Source organism: Gorilla gorilla, chromosome 4, assembly GCF_029281585.2.
Source record: "Gorilla gorilla gorilla isolate KB3781 chromosome 4, NHGRI_mGorGor1-v2.1_pri, whole genome shotgun sequence".
Lineage (NCBI taxonomy): Eukaryota > Metazoa > Chordata > Mammalia > Primates > Hominidae > Gorilla > Gorilla gorilla.
In genome coordinates this window covers 153,693,202-153,706,496 of record NC_073228.2, presented here as the reverse complement: position 1 = coordinate 153,706,496, position 13,295 = coordinate 153,693,202, and the positions used below count along the sequence as shown (strand labels likewise).

Genomic DNA, 13,295 nt, shown 5'->3' with positions numbered 1-13,295 from the left:
ACGGGTAGGATCTACTCAGGAATTCCTGACTGATGGGGCTGGTGCCCTGCAGTGAATGGAAAGGCAGGCCTGTTCTCCTGATGCTTACAACAGATGGGCAACAGGTACTGAGCCCTCAATCACACACATACTCTCATCACACCAGAGAACTCTGCCCCTAAGTGGAAATGTTCCTATTAATTTTAATGGGAAAAAATCATGATGTGTTCCCTTGCAATCAAAGAAATCGAAACAATTTTTACAGATGGGGAAAATAAATCACCTGAACAAGGAGAATATATGTATGAGTTTGTATGAGTTTATGTAATAAATAGCAACCTGAAAATAGTTTGCACATAACATAAAATGTAATCATTCATTGCACCTGTTCTTGTTTATTTATTTATTTTGAGATGGAGTCTTGCTCTGTTGCCCAGGCTCTGTTGCCACGACCTTGGCTCACTGCAACCTCCGCCTCCCAGGTTCAAGCGATTCTCCTGCCTCAGCCTCCCGAGTAGCTGGGATTACAGGCGCCCCTCACCACGCCGGGCTAATTTTTGTATTGTTAGTAGAGATGGGGTTTCACCACGTTGGCCAGGCTGGTCTCGAACTCCTAACCTCAGGTGATCCACCCACCTCAGCCTCCCAAAGTGCTGGGATTACAGATGTGAGCCACCGCGCCCAGCCTGTTCTTGTTTATATATAATTCTCTTTGCCAATGTTTCAACCCTTTGGGGCTTATGGGCGTCTGGCATTTAAAAATAAAGTTAAAGCACAAAAAACAGCTTTAGGGCAAAATACAGGCTAACCCCTTTGAGACGTGAGGAAATAACACACAGGCACGCAACTGAGAGTCTTGGAAGATGCCACTTCCTCACCCTACTTGCTGGAAGTACACAAAGGAAAATGTTCTGAGCTCATTCAATTACCGCACACAATGCAGGCCTGCTCTCTATGAGATCCTCTGACCAGAAACCATTTTGTAATTACAAATTGATGAGTGTTTTGCCTGGAACCACAATGCCAAAATACCTCCTACAGTGCATTTATTCAATGTGCTTATGTGAAAGTTGATATACCAAAACAAGGAAGTCTTTGTTCAGAAAGTGGTATAGCTTTATAAAAGTCAGGGCAAAAAGTCGTTCATGGAACAGCTGTTATGTGAGATGAGTCTGAATGGTTATTTTATTAATTTATTATATTTTATTTACTTTACTTTTTCAGAGATGGGGGTCTCACTATGTTGCCCAGGCTGGCCTTGAACTCCTGGGCTCAAGTGATCCCCCACCTCAGCCCCTGTGCCCGGCACGAATGGATATTATGAACTGTGAAAAGTGCTCTGAAGGAGGGAGAAGTGTGGTGAGGTGAGGAGCAGACATCATCCGGGGTCTTATCTGAGAAGGTGACGCTGAAAACTGAAATCTCTTCCCCATTTAGTGGTCAGAGTGTCCCTCAATGAGCTCCCAGGACCAACAAGGAAAGACACACATGGGCAAAGCTGTGGGTGGTATTTTGTTTTTAATCTCCATAGTGTATTTGTTAAGTTTATTTATAAGCAGATCACTTCACTATTTACAGTACATGAGCATAGAGATTCTACAGTTTCTGTGATGTAAACAATAACCCCACAGTGGGAGTTTGAGAAAAGAAGCCAGTTCTGAAGTATTTACAGACATTAAAATAGAACTTTATACTCACAGAATAATAATACATAGAGCAATTTGGTTAAATTATCTAGGAAACTATAGAATCTGACAATGTACAAATACAAGAAAACATTTTCTCATTTAGAAGGTAAGACAGAGAAATCACACCAGAAATAAAATAGGGACGATGACAACCACAATAATTAAAAGCAAAGAAGGTTTCCTCCTTGCCTCTTACAGATAAAGTATTTATATAAATAAGGACACAACCCAACAAAATGGAAAAAATATATAAAAATCCTCTACCAATTAAAAAAAATAGCAAAACTAAAAACTTGATTCTCAATCATTAGCAGTGTCCTTTAAAAAATTAAAATTTAGCTTTCTATTATAAATAACAAAGCAGATGTGTCCCTCTGTGTAGGTGAAATTCTTGCACCTTTCTCAATAAATGCATCAATGTAATTCCACACACACACACACACACAAACACACACACACAGGCACAGACGTGTGTATGTGTGCACAGATACACACACACACACCCACCACAAACACAGCCTTACACTCACGCACTCAGGCTGTAGTTACCTTGTTAAGCTTCCTAATAAATAATGCCCCCTACAGTAGTACCCCCGGGGATGACAAAACCTCACAGGTTTAGCCATTCCTTGGTTTGACCCTGTCGCAGAGTCAGGGAAAGCCCTGGCTCCTATTGCTCAGAATTCTCTAGGCTGTGTGGTCACACCAAGAGAAAATAATTTGAGTCCAAGATTTGGAAATGCTGGAAAGGACCATAGGGACCACCTTGCCCAGTTGATTAAGGCTGGCTACAGACACCTTCTTTAGAAACCTGGGGTTGGGGAGAGGGCTCGTGTTGGTTTCAACATTAGCAGCTGCCTCTGGAAGAAGCAGATGCTCCAAGCCAATGCTAACAACATGGCACAAGGAGGCGAGGGGGTGGGTGTGAATTCCAGAGCAGACTGCACTAAGCTGGACTTCTGAATGGTCATCTTCCCCAGAAACCATTTGGAAATCCAAGCAGTCTATTCCCCTGCTGCACATACCACCTTGTCCACGCTCCCCTTGAGATTTCCCACCTGTTTCCATTGGAATCAGAACATCCCTCAAGAAACAAAGTTGGGAATAGTTTATGACTTTTTATTCCTAACACAAAAACATTTGACAAGATTTTAAAAATACAAAATACAGAAACAAAAAATTGAACAAAAAAACTATTTGGCTATTCGGGGATCATATCAAAGATCATGGCCAGGCCCCCCACAAAATCCTTACACCCAACTTCTTATCTTGCCTTGAGGGCATAATTCGGACCACCCAGCAAAGGTTTACTTAACAAGGTCGGCAGCTGGGCTGCCAGTATTGCAGTTACAGTAAACCCTTCCCGGGCACCTGGACCTCTCCTGGTCCACTCCTGTCTCTTCTGCCCACAGGACAGCTAGTGCATTTCTCAGTTCTGCGTGAGAGTCTACTAAGTGGCTGCTTCTGGAGTCTCCTGACCCTAGTGTTGCACTGATCTCTGAACACAAAGGCAGTTGGTTCATGCCATTATATTTCATTCCCAAAGTTCACGATGGACAGCAGGGTGGCCGAAAGGATTTATTTGCCTTCCATCTGGGTAGCTGGTGGAGACAACCTTTGGCCACTAGATGGCGACCACATGTTAATAAGGCAAAGTGCTGAGGTGGAAACTGACCAATTCCCTTCACAAGTAACCAATGAGCAAGGGTGGTCAAGTGAAAAAGGAAGCTTTTGTAAGCCGCCTTGGAGACTCCTTTGACCAAAAATACAGCCCAGGGGGGTTCTAGTTATATAAACCCCTCTTTGAGGAGTTGTGGCACAGCCCAGGGACCGACCACCTATAAAACCTATTTTCCAAGCCCCAAATTCGGGCAGTTGGATTTTTGTACTCCTTCCGGATGTGCAAAGCATACTGATGAAACAGAGTATCTGAAAAGCTGTCCCCAGGAATCACGAAGGCTCAGTCACTGCTGCTATACCATTAAAGAAACAAAAAACAAAAGCTGCCCTAAACATATGCAGCGTGATCAATGCCTCCTGTTGCCCCATATGTTTTACAATCATTTGAAAGAAATGTGTGAAAAGTGCCTAAGCTGTTTTTCTTTAAAAAAAAAAAAAAAAAAAGTGTATTGCTAGTATTGTCTGAGAACAAGAGAGAAACAGCCAAATGGTCACAACATTCGGGTTAACAGCTATCCAGTGGGGACAAAGACAAGGTTAATGTGAGATTTGACATCATTACCTAGCCAAGTTGGGGGTTTAATTCCTTACTGTCCCCACTAGAAACTATGGCTTAGATCTGTCCCGGGGAGCTGGTCTTCTTGGATAAGGCAACTCAGCCAGGACACAGTGGGATTGAACCTACTGCTGGTTGGTTCTTGCAGAGAACCCTCACCCTGAACAGGAGCTGGGTCAAGTCAGAGAATGGAATCAGTTTCAAGGAGGAGTGATGGATTCCCAGTGCTCCTGGTTGGGGATCTGAGCCTCTCAGAGGTGAAAGGGACTTTAATGCTCATATTCAACATTCTCATTTGGTAGATGAGGAAACAGGGGCCCAAGGTCACACAGCAAGTAAGAAACATTGGGGTTTCTGATTCTGAGATGGCTTATAGTTAAGTGACTTACTCTACAAACTCATTTCACTCAGCTGGGCTGTTTTCATCTTTCTGTAAAGGTAGGTACCAAGATCTAAACCCATGGCTCCCTGTTTCAAGGGCTTCCAACAAAAGGCCAGCAAAGGGTTGGCCCCAGCACTGGCTCTCCTGCTGCTGACATCTCCAAAGGCATCTCTGCTCTCTCCTACCTGACAGCAGCCCCATTCCCGAACTCCCTGTCCCAGTCTCTAGAAGAGCACTTCACACAGCCAAAGGAGACTCATATTTTCCAGTGTAGAAACACGGACCCAGGCTGAAGTGTTAGGGTTTTCTCAAAGTGCTTTTATTGTTTAATGCAAAGTCAGCCTTTGCCTACTTCTTGGGTGTCTTGTAGCCGGCTCAGGGCCTCCCCCATCCCATGGCGATTCTGGGCCAAGGACACATCCATGCATGTGGGTTTCCAACTCTGAAGCTCCCCTCCATTTACCCGGTACCTCCAAACTTGACAAGCAGACCTGGAGCCCATCTGTGTGTAAAAACACCTCAGGAACTAGGAGACTAACTTTGACATATTGCACACGCACTAGTTTTCTTCTTCCCCATTGGTAAGGGATGACAGGGTCCCTCTTCTTTGGCCAGTGAAACCATTACATTCACTTTCTTTGCTGTCGTACATCCAATTTCTTTCCTTAATCATATCTGATGCTGGGATATGGGTAACCCCAAACTGAAGGCAGCTGTTAAATCTCAAATGCTAAAAAAAATACTGCAATTTTGACATCAGTGAGTCAGATCAATACATCCTCTGGGGCTGATTTTGCTTCACAGTTAGGATGAGCCATTTCTCAAGCTGCAGGCTCAAATGGGATTAACTGAACTCTATACCTGGGATGGGCCATGGACTGAGCTGTCCATGCAGAAGGACCAGGCTGTCCATGCCTTCCCTGCCCTTCTACTCACCACTGCACAGCAGCCCCAGTGGGCCTACTGCACATGTCTAGGAGAAATCACTCTAAAAAAACTAACAGGAACAGGCTTTAGGCAACAAAAGACGTCTCACTGCATCTCCTCCCGCGTCAGAACTTGAGTACTGGCTCTTTGCAGCTCAGAGCATTCCTCCCTTCCTTCTCCTGCCTGCAAAGCCCTGCCTCTCTCCTGAGTACATATGACACTCCATGCTGCAAGATTTCAAGGCAGATGCAGGTATCTTATGGGTGCTTTTTGACTCAAAGCAGCTTTTTTGGTTGAGGGGGCAAGTTGTGACGGAGCAGGGGGTGGGGGCCTTAGCTGCACTCCATCCACTCATATTCTTTAACTCTTTGATGCATTTTCCTTCGGTAACCAGAGCCCCCGAGAATGGGGATTCTGATTCAGCCTTGTACAGACTGAGGAAGGAGATGGAAGAATTCCACTTAGTGGTTGGATCAGACATTTTTGGAAAACACCAGCACAGCACAGAAACGGACAGTACGACCTGCCCTGTGCGGGCGGCTATCGACACAGTCTACAGCAAGCTTTATGGCGATCACATGTAAACATCATCAAGAGCAAACACTAGGACAGAGCTACAACGAGATGGTTGCCAATGGCAGCTGCTCCCTCTGGGTTACTCCTCAATTTGGTGGGAAAGAGACCAAGGTTCACTCGTTTTTCTGAATAGACCTTGGAGTTGCCCTAAATAATACACAGCACCGAATGAGTCCTTCGGGATAGAGGTTGTCTGCAGGGTCGGTAGATTTTAGAACTTGTAGCATTTTATGTACGGGATAGCAAGTAGAGACTACTCGATGCCCTTGGCAGGCAGCGTCCCCTAGCCCTGACTTTAGGTATGTCATGTCCCAATGCCACGCTCAGGTCTCTGCTCAAGGGCCAACGTCTAAGCTAACTACAAGTGTCCTAGGTTAATCTGACATGAAAGGACAGCTTTAGCTGACCCCAAAGCAGGGAGGGACAGACTGGTCCTTTGCTAAAACTCTCCATTTCTTTACTCTAAAGTATCACCAGCCCAAGGCTGACCCTTTGACCAAGAGCAATCAAGGAAGAAGCAAATAGGAGGGGCTAAAAGATCATATATGGACCAACTCCTTTCAGCACACCGGGGTGCCAGGGAGTAAAAGGGACTTACCAAAGTTACGAAGGAAATTCTTGGTAGAATCTGGACTCCCCCAACTCTCCAGACTTGGAATCTAGTGTTCTTTCCTATCTCAGTTCTCTCCTTGATGTAAATCAGGACTTAACTTAGTGGAGGCAGCAGAAAGATCTAAATTTTATCCCATTCCATAACCATTTATTGTGTGCCTACTATGTGCTAGGCAGTGAATAGCTAAAGAGGAAATCCGAATGATCAGGTCTGTGCTGTGGGAAGTCCCTTTTTGGTCCATCTTCCTAAGCCCTGCCTTCCCCAAATATGTTCCTGTCTGTCATTTGTCTACTGCCCCCTGCACCCTCTGCAAGGGGACGTGTGCGTCAAAATAGTATTGGGAGTATTGCGCCATGGAATAGCATTAGGGGAGTTTTCTCTCATGGAATGGAACATCACAGACAGGGATAGGCCAGCATGAAACCCAGCCAGCATATGGTTTTGCGTGATTGTTGGAAACCTTCCAAAGATTAGCCCAAGATGTCAAATAGATTGAACTCTAATCAATTAGTAATGACTTACCAGAGCACTGATTTCAGGATTCTTATAGCACATCCAGGCTCAAGGAACCTGAGTGGTGCGATTGATTAGTTATGTCTGTATTGGTCAAGGAGGTGGGAGTAGTGGCACATGAGCTATGTATTTGCCATCTTGGGCTAGACACTGCCTCAGCAGAAGCTAACAATGTTGAAACATGTCTAATCAGTTCATTTCACAGGAAAGGAAATTGGAGTCCAGAGAGGTCAACTGCTGTGACACACAACAGTTCAAATTCCCTACCCCTACTAAAGCCTGTCTCTTCCGGCCTTGTCCATGGGCTGGGAGTATGCTCACCACTCAGTGGAAGATCATGGGCTCATTTTACCTACTGAGGTATTTGATAATCTTTAAAAAAGTCAATTCTCAACAGTCTAGGCTTGGCATAAGCAACAAATTACATTAGCCTGTTTAGTTTAATGAGCCACTTTCAAATTTTTAAAGCAGCAGGACTTAAAAAAAAAATACAAAAATTTCCCAAGGAACCCTGATGTATGAAAGAAATCAGAAACAATGTACTCATACCCTGCCTGGCCATGCTCCCTGCATGAATGGCCCCCAAGGTACCCACAGAACATTAAGCTGGAAATGGCTTTGACATCACTTAAGAACACAAAGTTTAAAGCAAAGCCCAATTGGAGTGTTTTCTCAATTGGAGGAGAGCTAGGAGATTGTCCTATCTATTCCCAACCTTCACTCCCTCCTCCTGGCTTCCCTGCCCCAGCCACCAAAACAACTTTACAGACAAGGACAAGGTAAAGACGAAGGACTACCTGAGGGAGTAGGATGGGCTGGTGGCTGGCCCAAAAAAGATGACTGCTCCCAGACCACCTGTCTGTACCGCTGCCAGGGGTGTCTCTGAAGTTCTCACAGTGTGTCCACAGGCACAGACAAACCGCAGGACCACTCAGGATCAAAGCTGATGGTGCACCCAAGACACAAGCCAGGGCTTGAATTCACCTGATGCTGGTGAATCAACACCTAATGTAACCCCTAAAATGAGCCCTTAGGCTTCTAGCCTGGTGCCCAATTTAGCCGAACTCACCTCTACCAGTCCCTGAAACGGTGTCTTTACCCCAGCTACTACCGAAGCACGGGACCAAGAACCAGAAGGCCTGGTCTGGGTCACCGCTCTGCCTCCTCACTGGTAACCGGACCTCCCACAGTCATTTCGCCTCTTGAGGAGCTGCCAGCCTCCCCTGGAAAACAGGAATGATGCAGCTTGCCCCACCTTCCTTACAAGGTACTCAAGGGTCTGAGTACAAATGGATAGACACACACTTGAAGCGTGAGCTGGGCACAAGATGGGGGCTCCTATAATTTGAGCCAAACTTGCTCAGTAAGAGACAAGGCAGGGCGTGGCAGATACGGCCTGGAAACGGCAGGCCGCACTTTCCTGCAGACCAGCCTAGCGGCCACCCAGCACCTCCAGGGCAATCTGGCAAGGGGAGCAGGGCAGCTCAGTGGCAAACACCTCATGACAGTGCATAGTTAAAAAATCAAGGAAGCAATACAATAATCCCAGGCACAGTACATCTGAGCCATAAATACATTATTTTAAGGATATACTTTTTTTTCAATTAAAAATGAAGTTTATAGTCCTGATTCTATTCACAAGTAACAATTTCATCACCACACACTACAGACAAGAAATGTTATGGTGAACACAGCTGCAAGTCTACGAGAGGAAGTCAGTTGGGAAGGAAGGGGCGATGGGTGACGGACCCGGCACTTCGAGGTGCACCCAGGACAACCCGTTGGAAGCGAGGACACTAATGTGGCAGTGGAACGTCAACACCATGGAAACTCACAGACAGAAGCAGCTTTGTTCAATGTAAACATTGATTTTTTTTTTTTAAAAGGACAGCAGTTTCAAGTCTCTCTCATGGGTGTTCTCTCACGCTCGCTCGCTCTCCTCATATACTTGATTTCTTTGAAAACGTAAACATATTGGAAGGGCCTTGTCTGAGGTATTGAGGTATTCCTCGAGGGTTAAGGCTGTTATCAATGCAGGCTCTGCTGGGCCTCTTTCAGTAAGCTGTCAAAATCCATGGCTTCATACTTGCTTTTCCCTGACGCAGGAAGGGCCTCTTCTGAATTGGAATCTGGGCATGGGGGTGAGGAGGCAGGGAAGAGGGGAAGGCAGTGAGCAACTTACGAAGACCGGATGGTTGAAAAATCTGCCACTATGAGTGGGCACCATGGAGTGGCTGCAGCCCAAGGCCTTGGGGAGCTGGGATGAGCGCTGGACTGTGGGCACTGCCTGCCATCCTGCTGGGACATCTTGGCCATGGTATCAGTGTCTCAGGGCCTTGGCTGTCCTATCTAGAGACCTGGAGGCCCAAACTAGAGCACTCCAGAGCCTTTCTAGCTCCAACACCCTACAACTCTACTTCCCCCAACAGCTTCTCGTCCATTAGTAACCTGCTGCAGTGCCACATAAGGGAGGGCTAACAACACTAGAATTTTTTTTTTTTTTTTTTGAGATGCAGTCTCGCTCTGTCATCAAGGCTGGAGTGCAGGGATGTGATCTCAGCTCACTGCAACCTCTGCCTCTCGGGTTCAAGTGATTCTCCCACCTCAGCCTCCCAAGTTGCTGGGACTACAGGTGCGCGCCACCATGCCCAGATAATTTTTGTATTTTTAATAGAGACGGGGTTTCACCATGTTGGCCACGATGGTCTCGATCTCTTGACCTCATGATCTGCCTGCCTCGGCCTCCCAAAGTGCTGGGATTACAGGCGTGAGCAACTGCACCCAGCCAACACTAGAATTTTTTAATAGATTGGGAAACTGATTCCCATAAATGGACATGCAGCCAAGGGCAGGGCCGCCTGGCCTGGCACCCAGCCGGGTCACTGACACTCAGTCCTGTACCATCAAGGCTGCATTGGATTCTCTCCAATAAGTGTTTTTTTTCTTTCCTTTTGAGACAGGGTCTTGCTCTGTTGCCCAGGCTGGAATGCAGTAGTGCCATCATGGCCCACTGCAGCTCCAACCTCTTGGGTTCAGGTGATCCTCCCACCTCTGCCTCCTGAGTAGCTGGGACTATAGGCGCAAGCCACCATGCCTGGCTAATTTTTATATTTTTTGTAGAGACAGGATTTCATTACATTGCCCAAGCTGGTCTCGAACTCCTGGGCTCAAGTGATCCTCTTGCCTCAGCCTCCCAAGGTGATGGGATTACAGGCATGAGCCACTGAGCCTGGCCAAGTAATTCTTTCGTACATTGTACTTCTTTGTCCTTCTTCATCGTCTTGTCCCCAGGTGGCTGCTGCCTTGTCTGGGGTCACCACGGAATGCCCCTGAAGGGGACAGGGTAGCAGCTGGCCCTGTGAAGTCAAGGAGACCGTAGCCACGGTTCTGCCAGCTGGCTGTGCACATGACTGAATCTTCCTAGAGGCCGTGGGAGGCTGGCTTCTCTTTGGTAGCAGTCACAGGACAGGATAAGGTGGGCCAGAGGCCAGAAGAGAAACAGGATGGTAGCCTTCAGGCAAAGGGGCTGCAAAGTTATACCAAGCAGCACACTGGGGTGTGGGGATGGAAGCTATGTCCACAAGGGGCTTTAGCTCTGGGTTTTGTTCAAGGAAGGCACTGCTTCCCAAGCTTTGAGTCTTACTAGACTGTGGCTGGGTTTCAGGGGCTTACCGTAGTCAGTGTATCTGGGCCAGCAGAAGTGCCGGAGCCCTCCGTAGCTCAGCTGGAAGGAGGGCTCGTTGCGCTTCCTCAGGGCAGCGCCCTTTGTCAAAGAGAGGGCCGCGTGCTCAGAACACCGGTAGGTGATAAAGCCGTACTTCTCGCCTCTGCGGGGAGAGAGCAAGGAGAGCATGTTATTGGGCTGGCTGGGTGGACACTGTGAGACCACGCATTACTAGATGAGGAACCGACTGCCACTGTGATTCGATACCCACATCACGTGGCCCCCTAGATAGAGATGATGATGACCACTGGGCTGACTTCTGCAATGTGGTAATAATGAAAGCAGCTAATATGCTGAATGTTTGCCAGGTGTTGGCCATCACATCTTGCCTCAGACACTCCTCAGATGAGCCTGTGAGGTGGGTACTGTTGTTATCTCCACCTTGCAGATGAGGAAAGAGGTTCCGCGGAGTTCAGTAATTTACCCAAAAGCAAGTGGCAGAGCAGAGATTCAAACCCAGGCCTCTGACATTAAAGCTGATGCTCTTAACACCGCTGTATGTTTCTCCTATCATTCCCATTTCCCTGGATTTGCCATTGCCATGCCATTCCCCTGCCTATACTACTGTACCACTTTCTGCCTCCTTCAAAGCCAGCCTCAGTCACCAATTCCTTGGCTGCCATCTTGGCCTTCACCTCCCCTAGTAGGGCTGGTCTTCTGCACACATCTTGCCCTTCATGGTAGACATCTATGATGCCTGCCTGTTCAGCTTCCACTCCCCTTCCTCTGACAACAGCATGTGTGGTCAGCCAGGCTCAGGGTGCCAGGGCAAGCCACATGACAATGGCCCTTCCTGGACACCATGGTTTGTTCAAGGATAAGCCTGTTTACTTAAGGCTGAACCCCAAAGAATCCATCTCAGGTCTTTGCTGGAGTCATGTAGTGACTCCTACCTTCCCAGGGGTCTCTAAGCTGCTGGGGGGTAGCTTAAAGCTACAGGCAGCCACTCTGCAACCAGGAGAAAAGTCTGCCCGAGAAGGACCAAAAGTCAATTCTATTCCAACTTTTCACTTCCGTGAACAACAGAAAGAGTCCAGACTGACATATCATCTGCTATGTAAACTCCTCAAGGCAGAGACAAAGTGGCATTCACCAACTATTAGGACAGGATTACAAATAGCGGGTGCCTAATAAACATTTACGTGAATCATGTTTCCTGACACCTCTCTGAACCAGGGCCAAGTTTGAACTCTTCTGCCTCTTTATCTATTTATTTGTTTTTTGAGACAGAGTCTCGCTCTGTCACCCAGGCTGGAATGCAGTGGTCGCAATCCCAGCTCACTGTAGCCTCTGCCTTCCGGGTTCAAGCGATTCTTATGCCTCAGCCTCCTAAGTAGCTGAGATTACAGGCATGTGCCACCACGCCCGGGTAATTTTTTGTATTTTTAGTAGAGACGGGGTTTCACCATGTTGGCCAGGTTGGTCTCAAACTCCTAGCCTCAAGTAATCTGTCTGCCTCGTCCTCCCAAAGTGTTGGGATTACAGGTGTGAGCCACCATGCCCGGACCCTTCTTTCTCTTTAAATGTCTAATATTGGCAGTACGTCCAAGACTCTTTTTTAAAGATCCTGTGTGTTTTTTTAAAATCTTAACAGATTGATCTTTCTCTTTAGAGATTAATTTGCCTGCTTTATTTTTGCATGCTATCTTCATTTGATAGCTTGAAAACTGCACAGAACTTAAAATGGTTCTATTTGTATAATGGTTCTTTTTTAAAAAATTTGGTAAAAACACTTAACAAGACATTTACTATCTTTGCCATTTTTAAGCATACAGTTTGGCAGTATTAAGTATACTCATATTGCTGTGCAACGAAGCTCCAGAAATCTTTCACCTTGCCAAACTGAAACTCTATGCCCATTAAACAACACCTCCCTTATTCCTCCTCTCTGCAGCCCCTGGCAACCACCACTCTTTCTGTTTTGACGAAATAGACTACTTTAGACATAGCATATAAGTGAAATCATACAGTATTTGTCTTTCTGTGCCTGGCTTATTTTACTCAGCACAATGTTGTCAGGTTCATCCATGTGGTGACGTGAGTCAGAATTTCCTTCCTTTTTAAGGCTTCATAATATTCCACTCTATGTATAGAAACCATATTTTGTTTATCTGTTCATCTGTTGGGGGACATTTGGATTGTTTCCACCTCTTGGCTATTGTAAATAATGTCGTTATGAGCTTGGGTGAACAAATATCTCTTGGAGATCCTGTTTTCAATTCTTTTGAATATATACCCGTAAGTGGAATGGCTGGATCAGATGGGGGTTCTAGGTTTAATTTTCTGATGAACTGCCATACTGTTTTCCACATCAGCTGCATCATTTAAAATTCCCACCAACACTATACAAGAGTTCCAGTTTCTCCACATCCTTGCCAGTATTTATTTTCTGGTTTTTTGATAGTAGCCATCCTAATGGGCAAGAAGTATGTAGTAACTCTTACACCAGAAACTATTTTCTTGCTGAAGCTTTCTATTATTATTATTGTATTAGAATGTAAAAACCCGAATAACTTAGTTTGCCTTAGTTTGCCGATATAATAGGAGATAATTTAGAAATATTTCAAAACTGACAAAGTTTTGACATCTAAATTGTGCATTCATATGAAACCTGTTCTTTTTGCAGATCCCCTGATAGGTAAAACACAGCTTCTCCA

General features: G+C 46.1%; 1 protein-coding gene across 3 annotated transcripts in view; it reads right to left on the bottom strand.

Annotated features, from left to right (window-relative positions):
- Nucleotides 1-1,478: 1,478 nt before the first annotated feature.
- PPARGC1B (PPARG coactivator 1 beta) overlaps nt 1,479-13,295 on the bottom strand; it is a 124,988-nt gene continuing 113,171 nt past the window's right edge. For 2 of the 3 annotated variants that reach the window (XM_031011455.3, XM_031011454.3), the window contains 2 exons: nt 10,587-10,741; nt 1,479-9,043 (listed from right to left, as the gene is read on the bottom strand). In XM_031011455.3, the coding sequence (XP_030867315.2) occupies nt 8,943-9,043; nt 10,587-10,741 (256 nt within the window). In that variant the 3' untranslated portion in view covers nt 1,479-8,942. The remainder of the gene's footprint in view (nt 9,044-10,586; nt 10,742-13,295) is intronic. The other variant, XM_055386190.2, reaches the window with a different exon arrangement.